The sequence below is a fragment of the Ambystoma mexicanum genome, chromosome 1q, assembly GCF_040938575.1.
Source record: "Ambystoma mexicanum isolate Mex_15411 chromosome 1q, UKY_AmexF1_1, whole genome shotgun sequence".
Lineage (NCBI taxonomy): Eukaryota > Metazoa > Chordata > Amphibia > Caudata > Ambystomatidae > Ambystoma > Ambystoma mexicanum.
In genome coordinates, this window is record NC_090922.1 from 1,472,235,219 (window position 1) to 1,472,258,362 (window position 23,144).

The 23,144-nt window shown below is 48.0% G+C and overlaps 1 protein-coding gene across 3 annotated transcripts in view; it reads left to right on the plus strand.

Annotated features, from left to right (window-relative positions):
- Positions 1-23,144, plus strand: part of LOC138549874 (peroxiredoxin-2-like) — a 1,255,072-nt gene that overhangs the window by 546,162 nt on the left and 685,766 nt on the right. Inside the window, exons 6-7 of one of the 3 annotated variants that reach the window (XM_069642371.1) lie at positions 7,028-7,071; positions 11,557-11,796. The exons of the other annotated variants lie outside the window; for them this stretch is intronic. Coding sequence (XP_069498472.1) covers positions 7,028-7,071; positions 11,557-11,577 — 65 coding nt within the window. The 3' untranslated portion in view covers positions 11,578-11,796. Of the gene's footprint in view, positions 1-7,027; positions 7,072-11,556; positions 11,797-23,144 lie in introns of those variants that run through there. 3 annotated transcript variants of the gene reach the window in all.

The window sequence follows — 23,144 nt, forward strand, 5'->3', positions numbered from 1 at the left end:
TATGCGTGGTTGGTATGCGTAGTTGGTGGTATTTTGGTGAGCATAATTCCCTTGTTTTATTTGTGGCCCCAATGTCCAGAATCCCTTATCTTTGCTTAGATTTTTCGTGTAATCACTAGAGAGACCTCAGACCTACATTTTAGGAATACCACATTTTCAGTGTTAGTGTTAGTGTGCCACCATGGGCGATCTCACTGACTTATTTACGACAGAGAGCTATATGTGGTAATTTTGTGGTAATTTCCACTACCTTATATACGGTAGGGAACTATGTTCAGAGAGTCCCTCTTCCCGTTGGCTCATGTACCTCCAACGAGCTATGCTACAAACAATCACTCTCAACTGTCCATACTGAATATGATCATGCACACATCTGTCTTAAAATGACAATTGCATTGTTTAAAAATCTCCCCTCATCATCAGCACTGTATTGGTAAATAGAAGACACACCACCCGTCTGCTTTCAAATATTTTTCTGTATTATAAAAGTTGCATTTAAACACGATCTCACTCTTTACAGAAATAAATAAAACAGCACATTAACAGCATTGTCTGTAATACACTGAAAAAAAAAAAATGACGGAGAACAGAACATTGCAACATTAACGTGTGATTAAGGCACCGGAGTCTCTTTTCCTACGCTGACTGAACATTCTCGTACACACTCAGCTCCCACACTTATGTAATTACCTTATCTGTTCAGAGTTTTCTTCAGTTGTTCTCTTTCTGAATGTGGCTCCCTTGAAGATTAACCCCAGTGAAAAGGAACGCCTGCCGTTCTCAAACCGGGGTCATTGCCTGGAATTCTCAGCTTTTGCAGATAGGAATGCTCCAACCAGGAAAAAATAGGTCCTTCTCCCAGCTCTGCCAAATCTTGACTGTCCTTCTCTCTCTTCAAACTCCCCCCAGCAAAACCCTGATCACTCCCTCTAGCATGATACTTGCTATGACGCTGCTCCAATCAGAATCAATCATGCCATCTCCTCCTTCTCTACACAATGGCTCATTTTTATAGTAATACTTTGTAACCAACTGATTTCCTGTTCTTTCGAGCTCTTTTGCTTCCTGTAATTATGTGGACAGGGCAGCAGAGAAAAAAAAATGGATGTGCGTTTAAAAGTTCACTTTCAGAATAGACCTAATTCTGCAGTGGAGACACATTTTTATTAGTGGATTATGTTTCATTAGTCAGGTTAGTTATAAGTAATGTTAGTTATTATTTTCAAATGTGTCTCTCGCGCCATAGGCATTTCAGGTGAAAAATAGTGTGCATTTTTGAATGTGCACGTGTACTTTTAACTGTAAAAATAGATTTGCATCTTATGTGTTAAAATCGTTTTTGACTGAATAGCCTGTCTTTCCTTGTTAATCTGGTAACACATATAGCAATGCACCGCACCCTTGTGGTGGTGCTGCAAAAAAAAAAAATGCTACCTGTGCAGTAGTGCTGTACTCTGTGCTGTAACACGCCAAATATCCTTACATGCCACAACGACTTATGGAAACGTAGTCACAATCACCATCAAATTGGTAGGATACCTTCTCAATCTCTTTAAACAGTTGTCTCTAAATGTGAAACAAGAAGATATTTTGGAGACCCAATTTCAACCACCCTGCCCTCCAATCGCTCACATTTCTTAACTCCTGCCTCAGAAAAGCCCTACTGGTCTGAGGTTCGGCGAAATCTCTCACTTTTAACAGGAACCCACCTGTTTCCACTGTCCTATAGTTTACTAAACACATATCAGCCCATCACCGTTCGCTAGATTCTGGCGACAATGATGGAAGCTGTGCTAACAATTGAACTTTGTATGACTTAGAAATCTTTCAAACAACTTTGCACCAAATATGGCCCTGCGCCTCCTCGATGCTACACCATGTGCTCGTTTCTCCTTCAGCCCTCCAAGCTCTTTCCACAACCCCCTTCAAAAACCACCAATTTGCTTCAAAGTCCTGCCACCACCTCGTTCTCCAAATGCCCACACTGCTTTGCTTTCTTTCATACTCTGTTTGGTATTTATGTTTTGGTATTTGGACCTGGCCCTGATAATGATTGGGCCCCCAGGATTGGTCCTGCATGATTTTGGCATTTAGACCATGCTTGTGTAGTGGATTTGCTGTGGGCCAGATGGCACATGGCTTTATGTTATTTTATGTTGTGGAGTATTGTAAAATGCACAAACCATCACAAACCATCATAGGCTTCATAGCGCTATACAAGTGCAAGTTTTATATTTTTTCTGAATGCAACATCTCTCTGACAGGAACAAATCACATGCATGTTCCTTTGTTGGACCATCATCTTATACTTGGCACCTGGTCTCATCATGCATCATTTCCGTTTTCCAATTAACCTTTACTCCCAGCTCAGCTACAATCTGGACAAGTAAAAAACGTAAATCCCCCGGCCGCAGAATGAGGTCAGTAAATCGTTCTGTGAGCCAACAGCTAGAAAAAGTACCTTAGAAACCTTAAACAAAATTGAGATAAACCCAAGCAGAAGTTGGCTTACTGTCCTTCACAATCCAATCTGATTGAAAGGACAAAAGAATGCCTTTTTATCCAAAAACGGAGTTTCCGCAGCCCTCAATACTACCTCTGAAATTTTCGAAATTGTCAGAAAACTTAGCGCTGCTGCACGGCCTTCTGCCCCTCCACGACCATCCCAAAAACGTACAAGCAAGAAAGAAACTGCTTGCAGATCCGCTCAAGCTAGAAAAACTGCCGCCATAGCCTAAATAGTCAGTTGGTAGCTAAAATCCTTGAGAATGTTATCACCAACCAACTCTCAAATCATAGTTGGGCACATGGACTCCTTTATGAAAATAGGCCTGGTGTCAGACCATTCAGAAGTACCGAAACGGACATTGTGTTTTGAGTAAAGAAGTCCTGCTGCAACAAGACACAAACATGTCTCAATATTTATGCTGATGGATGTATCCGCAATTTACGATACTGTGAAACAAATACTAATATTAGACAGACCCCTGGTTTTAGGCAGAGAACAGTACTATACCCAAGGATCCATAGAAATCGTATGTGCTTTTATGGCAAGAGAACTCTCTACTGTTGAGCACTGGACAGTACGCAGCAACATTGCTGACAATTATTCAACAAAATTGTCATTGGCCTAGCACCTGAACTCCTAGGAACCAATTCCTATCACCCTTTATCAATATTAGATGTCATTAAAACAGTCCAGACACAGTTTTATCACTAAAACATAAAGCTTTTACACTTACACTTTCAAAAAGCACCACGTGTACTAAAAAAAAAATTGAAATTCATAAAGGATGCTCTCACACTTTTATTTAGCATTTAATATATGAGCACTGCAAATAGTGTAGCTCTTATTTGAGCTCCGTCTAAATCACGCTGAAGGGATACGTTACATTTACACTTTTGAGCAAACAGGTCCACTATGTCTAATTTTCCCCTTTTGTATGGCAGAGTGCGAAAGAAGAGTGTAAAAAGATGGTGTCCTCGCTTGTACGTCACCATTTCCACTTTGCTGTGCAAAATGAATACACACTGCCAGGCGTTTACAATAGATTCGTATAGAAGACGCCTGCTTTTTGCTGGTGCAAAAGGTTGAGTGCTGTAGGAATCCACAGCATTTACGCCGGCATGAAAATACATGGTGGCACAAATACAGGTGTATTTCTATGGTGGAGAGGAATGGCGAGGCGAATCGTATGTAACTTACGATCCACATGTCCTATCCAAATTAATGAAAATGAGCAATGATGCAAATCTAATGTGTAAAAGTCTTACGCAAGACTTGTACGCATTAGATTTACATTACGGCTCATTGAACATGAGCTCCTAATCAATTCCCAACATAAGAAATAGTGTGATTGAATTTAATCCTGGCATTCTACCACTAAAACATCAAGCTTTTACACTTGCAATGTAATGTCACTTGTACTAAAAAAAAAGGGACACATAAAGGATTCTCCCATACTTCTGTGTAGCATTTATGAATATCCATTCTACTGTGGAGACACCATGTGAGCATTGCAGAGACTATAGTCAAACAATAAGCAATGCCCAACATAAGCAATAATGTGATTGAATGAAATCCTAACATCCTACTCTTCTCCTGTTCACTTCTATGATTATAATGACTGCAGCCTTCATTAATGTGCACAACTATCTATAATATGGGAGAATATAAACAAGGAAATAACCGCATTATCTTTGTCAAAGAAGTTCAGCCAGTAGCCATGTAATGCCACTCTAGCCACTAAAAATGTATTAAATGGAAGCAAAGACCAGGTTCTGAAAAGGTCCATGCCTAATAGAGGCCAATATTCTAAAAACAATGTAAAGCAATTGAAAAACAAGGCTGGTGAACCAACAGCAATTCACCTGCAGGAGCCTTTCTCCTATTCACCAGGCCTGGCCCAATGAAGTACAAGGATGGGCACAGGTTTTTCCATGTGCTGTGTCTAAACCTTTACCACAACTTCAATATGTCCAAAACATCCTGGGCAGCAAGACTGGCAAAAAACACGGTCACTCTATAATTTAGTTCAAGACCATGGAAAATGTAAACATTTAAAATATGGTTTACAAAGTATAATTACTTCTAATTTGAAAAAGTCCCAATAATGTAGGTCAAGGGTGCGGATTTGAAGAATCCTGGAAAATCTGTTTGAAAGCTGATGTTCCCATCTTGTTCCCTTTCTTGCTCTGGCTCTCAGTGACTTGGATCTGCTCAATAAGCGTTCAGGATCTTCTGTGCTGCTCTATCCCTTTTAGGGTGCATTATATTGAACCGCAAGAGCCCTTACCTTCTCTACATGGCTTTTAGAAGACAATCCCGATACGCAGCTTTGACACTCCATTTGGAGTGTCAAAACTTCGTATATAGTCTCCTCCAACAAGCAGCTGAAACAAAATGTTGCTTCCAGTCTATCTTTATAATAGCCCAATGCTAATGTATACAGTGAACACCAGGGATGTTATTTTTCAAGTATATAAATAATGATAAGCTTCCCATTCTAATAGTACAATGTTAAAAATCCAAGCAAAATGCAGAATGTATTTACATTTAGGCATGATTTTGTTGGTGCAAGTATAAGCACCCTCATGGTGTAATGTTGAATATTAGCAAGGCATGTTTTAGGGCGTAGCCAGGAATTACATTTTCAGTTGTTAAATGAACACTTTGCTTATTGGATATTGCTGGTTAAAGCCACATTCAGCACTAGCCCCATCCTGGCATATTTAAGTGTGCACTTTAAAAATGAATAAAGATATACATACTGCCGGTTATTGCTTGTTTTAGAAACAACGCTCCATCAGCACAAGTTACAGCGTTTCATTCAGTGAATGTCATGTTGTTAAAAATGAAATGCATTGGTCACAGTGTGTGTGTGTGTGTGTGTGTGTGTGTGTTGTTTGTTGTGTGTGTGTGTGTGTGTGTGTGTGGTTGTGTCGGTGTGTGTAAGATTAGCTGATCACAGGCCAGAGGTCACATCTGTGCTTTTGCAAGTAATTGTATGTAAGAAAGACAGGTGCAAACATCAGTAACATAGCACTGATAAAGCTTTTAACGTCGTTCATGAAAATCAAAGGGATGCCATGACCCGTTTAGAGTACACCTTCTGTAAAGATGAGGGAGTCTGATCAGCTCCTATTGTCTTCACTAACCTCTCTCGCCATGGTTGCTTAACAGGTACTTCAAACCACTAGCATTTTTCCTCAACCGGTATTCAGGCCACTTCCATTTATACCCTGAGGACACCCACATAGCCCTTAATCTAACCAAGACCACTCGCTGGCAAAAAGTCATATCCCACTGCCTCTGAGATGTCCACACTTGGATGAAGATGCATATCCTGTGTATGAATACCGGTATGGCCGCAATCATATCATGGATTGGTGGGATGAAAATGAAAATTTCCAGAATTTTTGTAAAAGCTTTGAAAGAACTGCATAATGTATCAGTTTTCGGTTTGTGAGTTATTCCTTTAATTCTAAGAGAAACGAGGAATGTTTCTTTTTTCCCTTTTCATTCTTTTGCATACTACATTTGTACTTTGTGAAAGCTCAGATAATTGACTATTGCAAATATTAATTTTAAAAAAATCAAAAATAATCATATGCTTTGGATCTCAAGCACCCACCAACCTACTGTTTAAATATCGACACCCTCTATCCACAACCCTCTCTGTCCAGGGTAGCAAAAACATAGGATTCACTTTTAATTAAAATACGTCTATTACACCACAGATTGATGAAGTATTTAACAAGGGACACTTCCAATTGCATATTTACCGTATAATGAACCCATATCTTGAAATGACATTAACGGTTGACATGGACAGAGCATTGGTTCTATGGAAGTTAGACTATTGTGATAACTTATAGATAGATCTTAATAAACAGCAAATCCACCAACTGAGACTTATGCAAAATCAAACAAGGGGCCAAATACACTGTGGCCTCCGTAAACTGTGCTGACTTACAGAAGCCTGAGATCATATGAGGAGGACCTCCTGACACACCCCAAGTTGAAGAGACCCTGTCATAGCAGGATTTGAGATTGAAAGCAACCAATTCCATATTGAAATGTGTCTTAAAAACATTAATATTCAAGAAAGCCTACTTTGAAAACTCATTGATGCGCCTCCAGCACCCAGACAGCCCATGCCAGTAGGACTCTGCACCCCTAGTGGCTCCATCCTGAAACTAACTCTCAAGCCCTCTTAGTAGGGAATTTAGAATTTCTGCCCCCAGCCCTTAGCTCAGCTCCCAATAAAAGGATTGTGCGGGATTGGTTTATTAATATAGGCTTTGGCTCAGTAGGATTCATTGTCACTCACAGGTCAGACCTTTTAGAACCATGTGTTTCCACCTTACCCCATCCCAGTCTAATAAACATTAACTGTGCTCCTATGAGTTATGTTGGTGGCACTTTTAATTTTACTTATTTTAGGCGTAATCTGAAATGCAATGGAAAGTAAATGCAAATGTAAACTGTCTCACTGCTTGTTCTCATCTTTGTGCTATTGTGCAGGTACCTTTCCAGTGAATGCCTCCGACATCGCTAATTGTGTTATTGTAAGTCATTTCTGATAGAAATTGACATCCATGTTTTTCAAACAAATACAAATATAAAAATAGAAATATATTTGTAAATTTGGTCCTACACTCAGTTGTTATTTGATCCTTTTTATTCAATAATTGTTTAACAGCACACCTTTTCACCCATCCCTTAACCTCCAACATTCCTTCCACATCTCTCCCTTTCTTCCTTCCCTACCTACGTGTCTTTTGAAACAAACTTTTGTACCGTGGGGCTATACAAAACAGCAATAAAATAAAAATATAGGTGGGTTAATGCTTCGACATTCTAAATTGCTAATATTCTAAGAGGCAATGCGGGCTATCTCCTTTGCATGTCAAGATGCTCTATGTGGGAAAAGTTCGCAGAGGCAGCAATACTGTCACTGGTTTGGGAATTGGCATAGAAACTGCTAATACTGTCTTAGCATCTATTTTGATGCTAGATAACATACTCGACTGTCTGGGATCAACTAGTGCCGAGTGGTGTCAGGATGTTCAAAGTAACTGGGGTATTTGTTGGTAGATACAGGTTTGTGGCAGGATGTTGACTATGAGGACAAGTGAGCTGGTGTAGGTACGTACCCTCAATCTGGCATAGAGCACGATACAATGCTGATACTGTTAGCAGGCATGTGAGTTGATACAAGAACACACTATATCGTTGATAACCCCTGGGGCAATGCGGGCTGCCATTGAAACATCTCACAATGCTATCATGTTGGCATATACGGGAACATGTTATGATGTGGACGACTGCAGGATATGCAATCTTCCCTCTGTACGGTAGTGTACGGCCTTACATCTCGTATTGCTTGTTTGTGGGATACAACCAGCAGAACAGAAACCAAACCAATTGTAAATCCAGGACGCTACACTGCCTCTCACAGTTAGTTGAGCTGTAGTCCAGAAATATTAATAGATGCTCTCGTTATGGACTCAACACGCGCTCTATGCTCCAGCGTTTTATCACAGCCAACTTCATTAGGCATACGTAACTTCTTGGGCTGTATTTCAAAATGAAAGAATGTACCAAATCACTTCATTCAGTATTTCACAAGAAGAGTCCAACATGGTCGATTGGGAGCCTTCAAAAAACCCCTTTAAAAGTTCTTCTTTGGGGTTCTACAACTCATTTCAGTCTCTCCTATTATCCCTTCTAATCGAAAGCTAACAATTGCACTTCCGGATGTACGTGGATGACTCACAAATTCATCTACCTCTGAGAAAGGAAAAGGGCATTCAGAATGCCTGGTCTCCCATTGAATGAGTGAATTATTCCTCTGCCTCAGGGGATCTAAATAAGAGATTCTCATTCTGGGAAATGTATCTAACAATAATCTCCTGATTAAATGGCAGAATGCATTCACTGATGCCAATTGTCTTCCTTATTCCTGAAGGCAACACAATGCAGAGTCTCTGACATAAAGACATCTTTCACGCCACAAGTCAACTCAGTGGTCAAGGTAAAACATGTTCAACCCTCAGTGCTTTGAAGGAGAGGCAAGAGTTTTTGTCCCTGCATTGAGCTGAGCAGATCACACGTTTAGACTACTGCAGCTGGTATATTCTGGCTTCCTAACCCACAACTGAACAGGAAGAGAATACAAAATCAAGCAGCTAGGTTGGGCCTCACCAAAAAAGAAAAAGTGGGATCACACCAGACAAGCGTCAAAAAACCCTTCACTGGCTTCCCGTGGATTAATTTTTGAGGGACCAAACAACCTATAAAAACTGCCATCGCATTATGCTGCAACCAGAAACCACCAATGTATCCAAATAACAGAGTATCAGGCAGAAAACGATTAAATAGTCAAACGCTTTTCCACAGGTTAAATCAGACCATTTAAAATCAACCAAATAAACATTCTATTAGCATGCTTCCAAAGGTTAAACTTTTCAAACAGTCATTTGACTGTTTACTGTCTTGCCACTCGGGTGAATGAATTATCCAATGAACAGGCAATTTGAACAGCAGATTAGCTGAATCTATGCCTCTTCTGCCATCTGCTTTACCCCAGCACCCCTCTGCCAAATTCATTCTTAACCCAGTTACCAACCTTCTCCCTATGTTCTTGCTCCCACTCGCTGATAATCTTATCCTAATCCTTTTTGTGCATGATCTTCCCTTCTCTGTTTTTGCTATCTTTCCTATTTCTTCACTGAGCTTTTTCCTTCTGATGCTGATGGGATTTTTACATTAATAATAATCATTACCAAATGTGTTATTCCTTCCCAAAACCTACATTGTCTAATAAATAAACAACAGGAGTAAAAGTTAACAATGACCAAAAGAAGTCAAGTAAAAATAAGCTTTCGTTTACAGCTGCTTTATTTCCTGTCAACGACATGGCAAATGGACCGCATTTGAGGACAGTTTTCCCTGGGTTTGGTTCTTTTAAATAAATGGAACGTTCTGCATGATAAACAAATACCATCTCCTTAAGCCATAGGTCAATCATGGGTGCTGTGATTTCTAACCGTGCAAGTGAAATAATGGTTTGCCGCAGGCTAAAAAAATAGAAACGGGATTAGCAAAATTTTGCTTTCATCCCAGGTTCTCATTGCTATTAATCTGAACGTAAGTATTAAATCTACTTTCATGGTTTCCTTAAACCTTTCCCCTCCAGAACATCCCTACCGCTATGAAGAATTTCATAAAACAAAATCATGAAGTCAATCTGACTTTTTCTGACCACATTTGATGCATTCAGGCGCAGCCCTAATATTGCAATATGGCCAGAACAAGTGATTGGTCAAGAGTTGCCTGGGGATCTCCTACCTTTCCATGAACCTCTGATCACTTCAAAGGAGAAAGTTTGCTCAAAATGAAGTAGTAATGTCTAAGTAAGCATTCCTTCAAGAAATAATGTGCCAGGCCATGTTCTTCTCACATGGACGTTTCTCATGAGTGCCTAAACACTGGTCCTCATTTGTGGATACTTAAATAAATGCTCCATCTCTGCTGCATTTCTTTTTATTGCATAATATAGTTCAACTGATACAGATCACAAATCACCATGCCCTTTGTGTCTTAGATTTCACAAGTGGGATCTGACATGGCGGGGAAGTGATTGGAGATGTACAACATTGTACAATGCCTGCCCCTGTTCTAACCTTTTCTTCAGGCAACCCTTGGCCACTAGTGGATTGTGACAGTAATATCATGCTCACATTGAAATCCTAAGGCTGTCTACATTATTAGATTTGGTCCGGTGTTGCAAACATTTAAATGCTAGAGTGTTCTGAAGAATGAAATGCCCACCAAACCGAGTGTGTATTATGTATACAGTTATTCAAGCATACAACCCTTTTAGCACTGGGATATTTATCAAATTGAAAGATCTGCAGTAATTCTTATATTCCCAAAATGCAATTGGATTTTTTGCAAAGTAGGCTTGTGCCCTCACCGGTGCTCGTTGTTCCCTTCCCCATTTCAAATGAGAACAAGAGGAGTTTACCAGAATATATTGATATGGTTATTGTAGGTTTTAATAATCTACTTTGCCCAGTAAGACAAGTGTAACATTCCTATTATATGACTAAACTATAAACTGGAAGTGATCATTAAGTACAAGTATTTCCTTTCCTATTTATCAGTAGCTGTGTTTGCAAAAAAACACAGCCCTCTAGGATATCTGTTTTTTTCCTGTGGCCATGCAGCTACCAGCATCAGCAGGGGTGGCTCTAGTAAACACGCATCTGATACAGCAACTCTCACCCACATGGAAAAAGACATAGGGCAAATCAGAGGGAGAAAAAGAAAGTGAAAGGTAGAACAGAGAGAGAGCGAGCGAGAAAGGCAGAGTGCGAAAAAGACAGAGAAGTTGAGAGAGTACTAGGTGACATATGTTTAACCGGCACATTTAGTATAGGATAAACTGCTTGCTCAGTCATTAATGTTATTTTTCTGAAATAGATTTTTCTTCTAATCAGGATTTCAATAGTATATCCATTGTACTGCCCAAGCTTTGCTACTCTCAGAATTCATGGCTGCCCAATACTTGTCAACATACCTGCCCAATTAAAATCTGGTAATTCCAGGCCCCTCCAGAAATTAAACGTCGGATCTGTTTAATTACCCACCATAATTTGTAAACTTTCCAATGAAATTATAAAAAGAAGAATCGGAGATGCTTAAAAAATACGTTTAATATATAATATTAATGTGATCTAAAAAGATGAAGCTAGGTAATACTGACACCTTAATGAGGTTGACTCTACCAATTATTGTGAGAGATAGACCCATCCATTTTTTTATTTAAATCTCTGAACCATTAAAAAGGGATTCAAATTATATTCACTTTATTTAAGCTGGTTCCATTGTTAATTGTACCCCCAATATAGTCCGTTTTATTACCAACATAAGTAGATTAAAGTTCGTGGCAGTGGAACCCACAATTTGATTTTTGAGGTATTAAATTTGTACCCAGCTGCCCTCCAAACTGAGCAGTGATTGTTTCCATTTTTTTTTTATTGCAGAAGCTGGGTCGCCAGTTGTAATGCCGGTTCCATCTGCAAATGTAAAGAGGCCTGCTGACTCATCAGCCTCAGGAATAGGAAAAAACAGAAATTGAAGTTCCAGCTTCTTGAGTAAGAACCAGCGGTTCAATAAATAGTGAAAGGGGGCACACTTGATGTGTCCCACGTCCAATTTTAAAAGATTTCCTGACTGATTAATATAGCAGCCATCGAATGTCAATAAAGCATCTCTTTCCCCCTATATAAGCCTCTGAGATCATTATTTTTCGTAGCACCAACCACAAGAAGTACCAACAAACCGAATTGAATACTTTTTCTGCATCCAAGAGAATAACCCCCAAAGGCAAAGGTTAGGGGTGTGCAATCTGGAGTATTCCTTGGTGGTGATGTACCCATGTTGTTCCTGGGATATAAGCGAGTGAAAGTGAGGAGTTTCACCCACTGGCTAATATTTAGGAAATATATAGAATTGTCTTGCATCATTCATCTCAGAATCAATCTGTTTCACTAGTTAAAAAGAGGTGATTCTGGTGTACAACTGTCATACTTTGTATTGACTAGTTTTGAACTTGGTTGTGGAAATCGTATAAAACAGCTATCAGCTGATCAACTATAATTCTACATTTATTTGTGATCACCATCCCAGGGATGGTGAGACTTTAGTGATCTATTTTTAGGTTGTCCCTTTCGAAATGGCCGCAACACGCGCACCAAGCTACATACCTGGCCATGCCCATGGGAGCGTAGCGTGTTAGCTGTTGTATACATTGAAACAAAATGCAGCATTGTCCACACGAACGCGGCCCCTTATGAAGTAAACACTATGAGGGTAATTCATAGAATTTCGCAGAAAAGTGTCGCAAGCGGCTGGCGCAGAGTGTCCGCGTGCGATTGTCTGCGCCAGGCACGTGCGCTAAAACCGATTTCCGCGCACAGCGTATTCATGGATTTTAGGCTCCCAAACCAGCCGTGGCGCAGAGTATCGCAGCGACCCTGCAGCAGCGCCAGTAACGCCCCCAAGAACGCCCTCGCGCAAGGAAAAGCCATCAAAATTGCTAAATCATCGCAAAGGGCTGCGCTAACCCTGGACCAGTTTACAGGGCTGCCAAACAAGGAACGCAAAGCGGGTAACGTACATATCAGGGGTACGCGGGAAGTTGTACACGCGATTAGCCAGGGTACGTGTATTACAGGGGTACGCGGGAAGTTTAACACGCGATTGGCCAGGGTACGTGTATTAGAGGGGTACGCGTGAAGTTTTACACGCGATTAGCCAGGGCACGTGTATTACAGGGGTACGCGGGAAGTTTAACACGCGATTGGCCAGGGTACGTGTATTAGAGGGGTACGCGTGAAGTTTTACACGCGATTAGCCAGGGCACGTGTATTACAGGGGTACGCGGGAAGTTTAACACGCGATTGGCCAGGGTACGTGTATTAGAGGGGTACACGTGAAGTTTTACACGCGATTAGCCAGGGCACGTGTATTACAGGGGTACGCGGGAATAATCACACGCGATTTGGCTGGGTACGTGTATTACAGGGGTACACGGGAAGTTTTACACGCGATTTGGCTGGGTACGTGTATTACAGGGGTGCGTGGGAATGATCACACGCGATTTGGCTGGGTACGTGTATTACAGGGGTGCGTGGGAAGTTACACACGCGATTAGGCTGGGTGGGTCCTCACAGGTGTTCCCTGTACACCCTCCACGGCCCCTGCAGGCAGCCCACAAAACAGGGGACTACCCTGCACACCTGCTCATGTCCCCCTGCACCTCCACCCCCCAGCCACCAGGGGAAGCCTCCACCAGGCCCCCACCCATGTCTACCACCTCCCCCGCCCCCCAGCCACCAGGGGCAGCCTCCACCAGGCCCCCACTCATGTCACCCACCACCCCCACACCCCAGCACTGTGGGGCACCTGCCAGCAGGCCCCCACCCATGTCCAACTCATGTCTCCCACCACCCCCACCCCCCAGCCACCAGGGGCACCCTCCACCAGGCCCCCACTCATGTCCCCCTGCACCCCCACCCCCCAGCCACCAGGGGCAGCCTCCACCAGGCCCCCACTCATGTCTCCCAGCGTGCTACGTGTATTACAGGGGTGCGCGGGAAGTCCCACTCGCGAATAGCCTGGGCGCGTGCATTTCAGGGGTGCGCGGGAAGTTTTACACGCGATTTCTGCACGGTACGTGTATTTCAGGGGTGCCGGGGAGTCCCACATGTGATTTGACAGTGTGGGTCCTCCCAGGTGTACCCTGTACACCCTCCACGGCCCCTGCAGGCAGCCCACACCACAGGGGAATACCCTGCATCCCTGGTCATGTCCCGCAGGCAGCCCACACAACATGGGCATGCCCCCCAGCAAAGGCACATGTCTCCTTGAACTAATGAACACCAACTCATGTCCCCCTGCACCCCCACCCCCCAGCACTGTGGGGCACCTGCCAGCAGGCCCCCACCCATGTCCAACTCATGTCTCCCACCACCCCCACCCCCCAGCCACCAGGGGCACCCTCCACCAGGCCCCCACTCATGTCCAACTCATGTCCCCCACCACCCCCACACCCCAGCAGTGCAGGGGCACCCTCCACCAGGCCCCCACTCATGTCTACCACCACCCCCACCCCCCCAGCCACCAGGGGCAGCCTCCACCAGGCCCCCACTCATGTCTCCCACCACCCCCACACCCCAGCCACCAGGGGCACCCTCCACCAGGCCCCCACTCATGTCTCCCACCACCCCCACCCCCCAGCCACCAGGGGCACCCTCCACCAGGCCCCCACTCATGTCTCCCACCACCCCCGCCCCCCAGCCACCAGGGGCACCCTCCACCAGGCCCCCACTCATGTCCCCCTGCACCCCCACCCCCCAGCCACCAGGGGCAGCCTCCACCAGGCCCCCACTCATGTCTCCCACCACCCCCGCCCCCCAGCCACCAGGGGCACCCTCCACCAGGCCCCCACTCATGTCTCCCACCACCCCCGCCCCCCAGCCACCAGGGGCACCCTCCACCAGGCCCCCACTCATGTCTCCCACCACCCCCGCCCCCCAGCCACCAGGGGCACCCTCCACCAGGCCCCCATTCATGTCCCCCTGCACCCCCACCCCCCAGCCACCAGGGGCACCCTCCACCAGGCCCCCACTCATGTCCCCCTGCACCCCCACCCCCCAGCCACCAGGGGCAGCCTCCACCAGGCCCCCACTCATGTCTCCCAGCGTGCTACGTGTATTTCAGGGGTGCGCGGGAAGTCCCACTCGCGAATAGCCTGGGCGCATGCATTTCAGGGGTGCGCGGGAAGTTTTACACGCGACTTCAGCAGGGTACGTGTATTACAGGGGTGCGTTGGAAGTTACACACGCGATTAGGCTGGGTGGGTCCTCACAGGTGTTCCCTGTACACCCTCCACGGCCCCTGCAGGCAGCCCACAAAACAGGGGACTACCCTGCACACCTGCTCATGTCCCCCTGCACCTCCACCCCCAGCCACCAGGGGCAGCCTCCACCAGGCCCCCACCCATGTCTACCACCACCCCCACCCCCCAGCCACCAGGGGCAGCCTCCACCAGGCCCCCACTCATGTCCCCTATCACCCCCACCCCCCAGCAGTGCAGGGGCAGCAGGCAGTCAGGCAGCAGCAGGTGGGAGCGTGCTCGGGCTCTGGGGGGCAGTAGTTCGGCCTTCCGGGCAGGAGCGTGGTATTCCGTGTGCGTACGCGTGGCCAGCTTGGTACGGAGTGATTTTGCACGTGAAAATCCTGCACGTCAGCGTGAAAACTGAGGAAAGGCCCTCAGCGCGTAAGCGCGTCTGTGACGTGACCCGCACAGGTGTTTCCCACACAGCACGTGATGACAGAGCACACGTGGAAAGACTGCACGTCAGAGTGTAATCGCGTGTGATTGGTGGAAATGGCCCTACACGCAGAAGTGACAAAGCGTGTGATTGGTGGAAATGGCCCTACACGCAGAAGTGACAAAGCGTGTAATTGGTGGAAATGGCCCTACACGCAGAAGTGACAAAGCATGTAATAGGTGGAAATGGCCCTAGCGCGTACACGCCGCGTAAGTGACGCTGGACGTGTGGGCCTGTATAAAAGGTACGTGTAGAACACGTTTTCCTTGTACGTGCTTTTCGTGGAGACCGAGTGGGTGAATTCTGTACTTCTTGTCGTTTCACACGCGATTTACTTCACGGCGTTTCTAGTTCGTATTCCCTGTTACCTCTGACAGCTTTTGCTCTTTTTTCTCTTTTACTGGTTTACCTGGGCCTGTTCCCTCAAACAGTGTTCCCTTCTACTGTTGTCCTGTCTCCTCAGACAGCGGACAAATCTTCTTTTGGCGGGGGTGTTGCCAACCAAACGTGCTCCTTTTACACGCTCGTTTACCTGGCAGACGGTGAGTCACGCACGTATCTAACATCTGTGCTAGCCCCGTGTGTAGCCTACCCCTTCAGAGGTCATTCTAGGCTGCGTGTGACACGCATACGTTCATTCTTGTGTTTCTGGGTGCCACAGCGTAGTGCAGGTTTTTCTTTCTGCACACGTGGTCTAGGAGGGGTTGCGTGCACGTCATCTCCCTTTTTTGGGCCTCCTGTGCGTTGCGTGACCCGTCATCTTTCCCCAGGGGTTACATTCAGCCTTGCTAGAGCACTAGGGTACAATTACCATCTGGTACCCAACCCCTTTGACACCCAATTGCCCAGGACAATAGTCTACATCCACTCCCATACGCACATTAACATCAGTGCCATGGCTGGGAGGCGAGGATTCCGTAAGGGTGGCAAAGGTGGTAGAGCCACAAGTGGTGGCCGTGGTGGATCCGGTAGGGGACGTGGTCGTAACTTGCAGGGTGAGCCTGTCCCCCCATGTGTGGAGGACCAGTCACGGGCACCCATAATCCCCCCCCCTCCCATTGAGGCTGATGTGGCTGACACCATCCATGCTCAGCCCTTGTTGGACCAGCCCATTGTGGCACCAGACCTGGCTGACTCCATGGCTGACTTCCAGGTCAGCAGGGCTACGACACGTGCGCTGGTGCACGTTGATGCCATCATGCCACGTGGATCTGGGGCAGCAAGGTCATCTGCTGCACCAAGGAGGCAGGGCGGAGAGGCTGCAGGGGCAGCTGCGGCTCCATCCACCCCAGCCCTCACACACCCAGCCAGGACAGTGTCGGTCCTAGTCCATGCTGCTGACATTCCCCCTGACACCATCACACTAGAGCTAATGCCTGCACCAACTCCCATGCTGAGTGTGCAATCCCACACTCCTGATACAGAGTCCACCAGGGCTCCTGCCCCTAGTGTCCAGAGCGGCGCAGGACACTCAGGATCACCACCACCTTCCAAGCGGAAGAGGAAGAGTGCTCGTCCGGCACAGGCTGATGCCCCAGACACGGCTACACAGTCCGGCCCGTCCAGGAAGCCCAGCTTCACGGATGACGAACTGAATGCACTTGTCGAGTATGTGTCCGGACATGACAACGAGATGGTCATTGTTGCAGGATCCAAGACCACACCTGCACAACGCCAGGCACACTGGCAGACCGTTGCGGACATCGTAAGTGCCCTTGGAATTGTGAGGCGCACAGCCAATGATTGCTATAAGCGCTGGAATGACCTAAAGCGCAGGGCAAAGAGTAAGCTGGCCTCAAGTCATGCCGCAACTCTAGTGACTGGAGGTGGGTCTCCAGTAGTAGACATGGAACTCACTCCACATGAGTCAGTCGCTGGGACCTACGTCACGGAGGAACAGATCCAAGGCGTGGGAGATCTGGCTGATTACGAGGCATTGTCCGGTGAGTGCCCATGCATGTGTGTGTCATCCATGTGCATGGTGTGTGTGTGAGGGCTTCTGTTCGGGTGCCAGGTGAGAGTGTGTGCGCCTGAGTCGTATGGGTCAGCCATGTGCTTCATGCAATCCTTCCTGCGCAGCTGCATTTGGCCATAGCAGTATCCCTTCTGCCAACAGTAGACATCTAGCCCAACTGCACGCCAGTTGCCCTTGAAGTGTCACCTTGCCACAACATATTTGCTTCTCTTTCACTGTTCATTCAGTCAGTTTGTTTGCATTCCACCACTTTCACTAGGCATGTCGCTGTCCACTAGTCACATGTCTGACATGGGTATGGTAAAGTGGAGTGACTTTGTTACCTGGATATCATTTGTACACACATGTCCCTGTGCAATTGGACCATTTCAGACTGGCAGCTCCAGGTGAAAAATCTGACCTGTTAGAATTAGAAAAGCTATTACATGCGGGAACTGGACTGAATGAATAGGTGCTGCCTTCCTCTCCATCTTCACTCAATAGCAATGGTACATTCCATCTGTGTGATGGCATGTGTGTTTCACCTGCCAATCACAGGCCAATGTGTGATGCCACTGCCAGGCAGCATGCAGAAAATGTGTTCATCTTCCATCTTGGTGTCATCAGTGTGTGCCATTTGCCTGGACTTCATACGCAGTGAGGGTGCATGCATGGGAGGGTTTTAGTCATGTGGGACATGTGTCAATCAAGTACTGGTTCTCTTGCTTCTCAGCCCTCAATGTGTGCCATGGTGCTAATGCCTGTTTCCATTTCTTTGTTTTCATGTCTTTGCAGGGGAAGACGCACCTGATACTGCTGGGGTTGTGGAGATGGTGCAGACCCAGGAGGGGTCCGAGGGCCGACCAACCACCAGTGAGGGACGTGGTGTGGTGGTGGGGGAGAACCCACAAGTGCTGCAGGTCGTGCTCTCAAGGGGTGTCTCTGGCTGCACCTCCCCCGAGCTGTACTCAGGTGTTGATTCGGATGAGACCTACGTGCCGTCGCAGGTGAGTGTTCCAGGGAGGGATTCTGTTCTGTCTCACCCACCTGCACCAGGGTCAGAACCCTCCATGGGGATGTCAGTGTTGGCAGCTACGCCTTCGGTGGTTACGGATGCAGGGTCACACTCCGCGACATCTGATCCTGTTCCTGGGCCAGCAGATCAGAGGGGGAATGCAGTCCTGCAGCCTCAGGCAGTGCCGGCACAGCAAGGCGCAGTTCGCCTTGCCCCAGACAGGTGTGGTGCCCGCCGACGTGGTGGCCGTACGCCACCCGGCAATACGGCATGGGAGCAATCCATTTACGGTATGGCAACCCAACAGGCTGCATCATCCGATATGATGGCTCAGGCCATGGATAGGGTGGCCACTTCCATTGTCCCCCCAGAAAGGCTGATGGAGCGACTAGAGCAGGCAACCGACTCCATCTGCCAGTCACACAGGGAGGACATGTTGGGGTCCAACAGGGACAGGCGGGCGGCACTGGCGACTCTGCAGCAGGCCATCTCCATTGAGTCCCAGGGCCACAGGGAAGCCCTGAGGCAGGAGCTCCTTCACCTCAGGACGACTCTTGTTGAGCTTGAGGCTTCAACACACCAAAGGACAGAACAGCAGCTGGAGCGTCTCACCCGTACGCTCTCAGCTGAGATGCAGGCAACGAGGGCGGAGGTCCGGGCATCCCGTGAGTTGTTGCATGGGGACCTCCGCACACTCATCCTCCAGAACCAGACCTACCACACCCGCATGCTTGCAGCCATGGAGGAGCAGACTAGGGCCTTGCGTGGGCTGCCTCCCATAGTGCAACCACCTCCGGATGCAGCTGCACAGGGTGATAATAGCGACAGCAGTGATACTCCCACAATAGGGTAGCCGTGTGGGCCATGAGCCCATGGAGGTGTTTTATCTTCCCAGGATCCACGCAGGTGGGTTCTGGTGTGCATCCTGTCCTCGGACCTCCTGGGTGGCCTCCCCAACCCCCCCGGGCCCATCAATGGCCATTTTTGATTGTTTCTTATTTTTATTTTTATTTTGATTTCTTTTATTCCCAATTTTTTTGGGACGATCTGTTGGCTTCCGTGGTTCCTGTGGGCATACGCTGCATTGTGGCTGGGCACATGCAGGCTTGTAATGTATTTGGTTCAGATGCTTGGGTTTGAGTCACACACACCCCTCCTGCTTCCCGTTTCCATGGGCTTGTAAAGGGTGTGCCCAAGTGACAGTGAATTACACAGTGACGTTGGACTCCCATGAGCTGTGTGGGCAGTCTGTAGTCAATACTGTGTATACATTCCTAGTGCATATTGCTGTTGTGTTGTACACTGCATGTTGCATTGATGTGTAACTCTTCTTCTGTGTCTACCTCCCAATTTGCAGGTCCCTTCCTCATGTCCACACAAGGACCTCTAGTCTGGAGATGGGGTCCATGTTGGCAGCAGTGCACCTACAACTCTACATGGCGACAACACTGCACAGTTGGTAGTGGTGGGAGTGCAGGCATTTCCAGGTGGTGAGACTACTAATATGTAACATTTGTGATGTCATGTTAATGGTACTACGTGCTCAAGTATGTTGTTGGTCCGGCATTGCTGTGAGCATTTCAGGTGTTGCAGGTTTCTAATAGTGCCACTGTACATAGTGAGACTGATGTCATGTTGTGGGGATTACTTTGTTTACCTGCAATTAGCATGACATGGCACGGTGTGTCATGTGGCGGTGCTGGGGTTGGGTTGGCTGACATGGCACTGTCCTCTTGTTGCATTTTGCAAGTGGGTATTCATTTTAGCTGCTTCAATGTGTAACTTCACAAAACTGCATTGGTGGTGTCTGTGTGGGTAGGGATGCACACATTGTGACACTTCCAGGTGAACAATCTCAGGCTGATATGGTTTTGACGGTTCATTCTCCAGACATTCAGGATCAGTGTCAGGTTGAGTCATCATTGATTGTCAGATGGAATGTGCCAGGGCAGTGTGCACTCCACAGGGGTGTGATTTCTATGTGAAGTAATTAGCCACTAGCTGTGTACGGGCTGCCTCCCCCCGTGCCCTTTCCCCTCCCATGCGCAGCGGCTGTGCATGTGGTTGGGGATGTGGGGCCACCACCATGTCCACGGCCAGGCCCCGGCGTGTTGCAACGTTGTGCAGGACACATGCTGCCACTATGATCCTGCACACTACTGGGGGAGCGTATAACAGCTGCCCGCCAGAACGGTCAAGGGAGCGAAAGCGTGACTTTAGCACTCCGAATGTGCGCTCCACTATGCCCCTGGTTGTAATGTGGGCTGTGTTATATCTTACCTGGGGTGGCGTGGTGGGGTTCCGAATTGGCGTCATCATGTGGGGGCTGAGAGGGTAGGCACTGTCCCCTGTGGAGGTGGTGATTGGTATCATTGGTGGGGTTGTGACCTTGCTCAGTATCCAACATGCATGCATGTGCAGTGGCATACATACTCACCAAGCAGCCATGTATCGCCATGCCGCCCAGCTTCTAGGTCCCGGCTTAGGGTGGACATTCGGTAAATGAAGCTGTCGTGGGTGGAGCCGGGATAGTTGGCATATACTGAGGTGATGATTCCCTTGGCATTACATGCTACCTGCACGTTGATGGAATGCCAGTGCTTGCGGTTCCTATAGATGTGCTCAGATGCCCTGGGGGGACGCAGAGCCACATGGGTGCAGTCGATGGCACCTAGCACTTTGGGGAATCGTGCCACAGCGTAAAAATCCAGGGCGGCAGCATGCCTTTCTGCAGGTGTTCTGGGCAGGTATATGTGCCTGCGGACTGATGGCCGTGCAGTGATGATGTTCAAGACCTGGTGTAGGCAGCGTGACTGGGTGGCCTGTGACACCCCACCCACTATGGCACTTGTCCGCTGAAATGATCCAGTGGCTAAGAAGTGCAGTACATTGAGGACCTTCTCCAGGGGGCTGAGTGCTTGGGAGCACAGGGTGGGTGATGTGAGGTCATCCTCCCACTCACTCACCAGGTCCAGTATAATGTGTGGTGGAAACCTGTACCTCCCATACACCTGGTCATCAGGCATCCCGAAAAGGCTGGTTCTGGGTGTGAATATTCTGGCCCTGACTATCCTCCTCCTCCTCCTTTGGTAGCCCACTGCCACTGCTGCTAGGAACGGTATGTTCATCCTGGCGTCTGAGCTTGTTATTGTTAAAGTCCGCAAATGTATGCTTTGCGCGTGTTCTAGGCGAGCGTGTGACCCGCGCACCCCTGGAATCCAGTTCCCAGTCCAATAGCGTGTGGAAATTCACACGCACCACGGGATACAGCGTGTGACCCGCGCACCCCTGGAATCCAGTTCCCAGTCCAATAGCGTGTGGAAACTCACACGCACCACGGGATACAGCGTGTGACCCGCGCACCCCTGGAATCCAGTTCCCAGTCCAATAGCGTGTGGAAATTCACACGCACCACGGGATACAGGTTCGCTGACGTACTTGCGTGTGTAAGTGCCCGCGCACCCATTAAATACACGTACATAGGCCAATCGCGTGTACGCGCACTTTTGTCCAATTACACGCGATGACACTCTGACGTGCAGTATCTCCACGTGTGCCCCGTCATCACGTGCTGAGTGGGGAACACCCGTGCGGGTCACGTCACAGACGCGCTTACGCGCTGAGGGACTCTGGTCCAATAGAATCGCGTATGCGTGCTGACGCGCTTACGCGCTAAGGGCCTTTCCTCGGATTTCACGCTGACGTGCAGGATTTTCACGTGCCAAATCACTCCGTATCAAGCTGGCCACGCGAAAACACACGGAAGACCACGCTCCTGCCCAGAAGGCCGAGTTACTGCCCCCCGTGCCCCGAGCAGCCTCCCACGTGCCTTCTGCTGCTGCCTGCCTGCCTGCTGCCACCGTGCCCTGCCATTTGGTGCCTACACATCAGCCATCTGCAGGGGTCCAGTTGCTGTGTCCACCCCTGCTGGAACTGAAGACTCCCGACTGGGATTACATCGCTCCACAGCCCAGCCCCAGGACCCAGTTGCCCACCCACACCTGCCTCTGGGGTTGCCATGTCGGGCACTTCCACATCTGGCACCAGTGGCAACCCCAGGCCAGAGGGGCAGAGGGGCACCAGCTTCACTGTCACCGAAGTTGGTGTCCTGGTGGAGCATGTCCTGGGGCAGTATGATGCCCTCTTTGGATCGTCCCGCGCCAGCAAGGAAGGACGGCAGAGGATCTGGGCCGACTGTGTGGTTGCCATCAACGCGGAGGGGGTGGCAACCCGCGACGTCCTGAAGATCAAGAAGCGCTGGGAGGACTTGAGGTCCAGGACCCTTGTGAAGGCCCGGCGCCTCGTGGAGGGGGGCCGGGGCCGCATGAGTTCCATCCAGATGAGGGTCCTGGAACGCGTACGCCCAGCGCTCCACGCCCAGATCCTTGAGAGGGAGGCCCGTCTGGAGTTGAGCGGTAAGTGTCCATGCATTACTGTGTGAGACAGGGCATGTTGCGGTGTGCTGGTTCTATGATACTTGCCTGTATGTGTGCCATAGGCCATGTATGCATGTATGTGTGCAGGGACATCATGGTAATGCATGTGCGACCAGTGATGTGTGACCCACATGGTTGTTGCATGTGTTGAAATGCCGCATGGGGAGCCCTATGCAGATTTTGAACATGAGAGCATGCCAGTCTCTGTACCTGGACATGGGTGGGGGTGAGGGATGGGTGCCGATGCCAGGTACATATATGGTAGCCATGTCTGTGTGCCTGACCTGCGTGTCTGTGACTTGTGCATGCCATGGATGCATGACACATG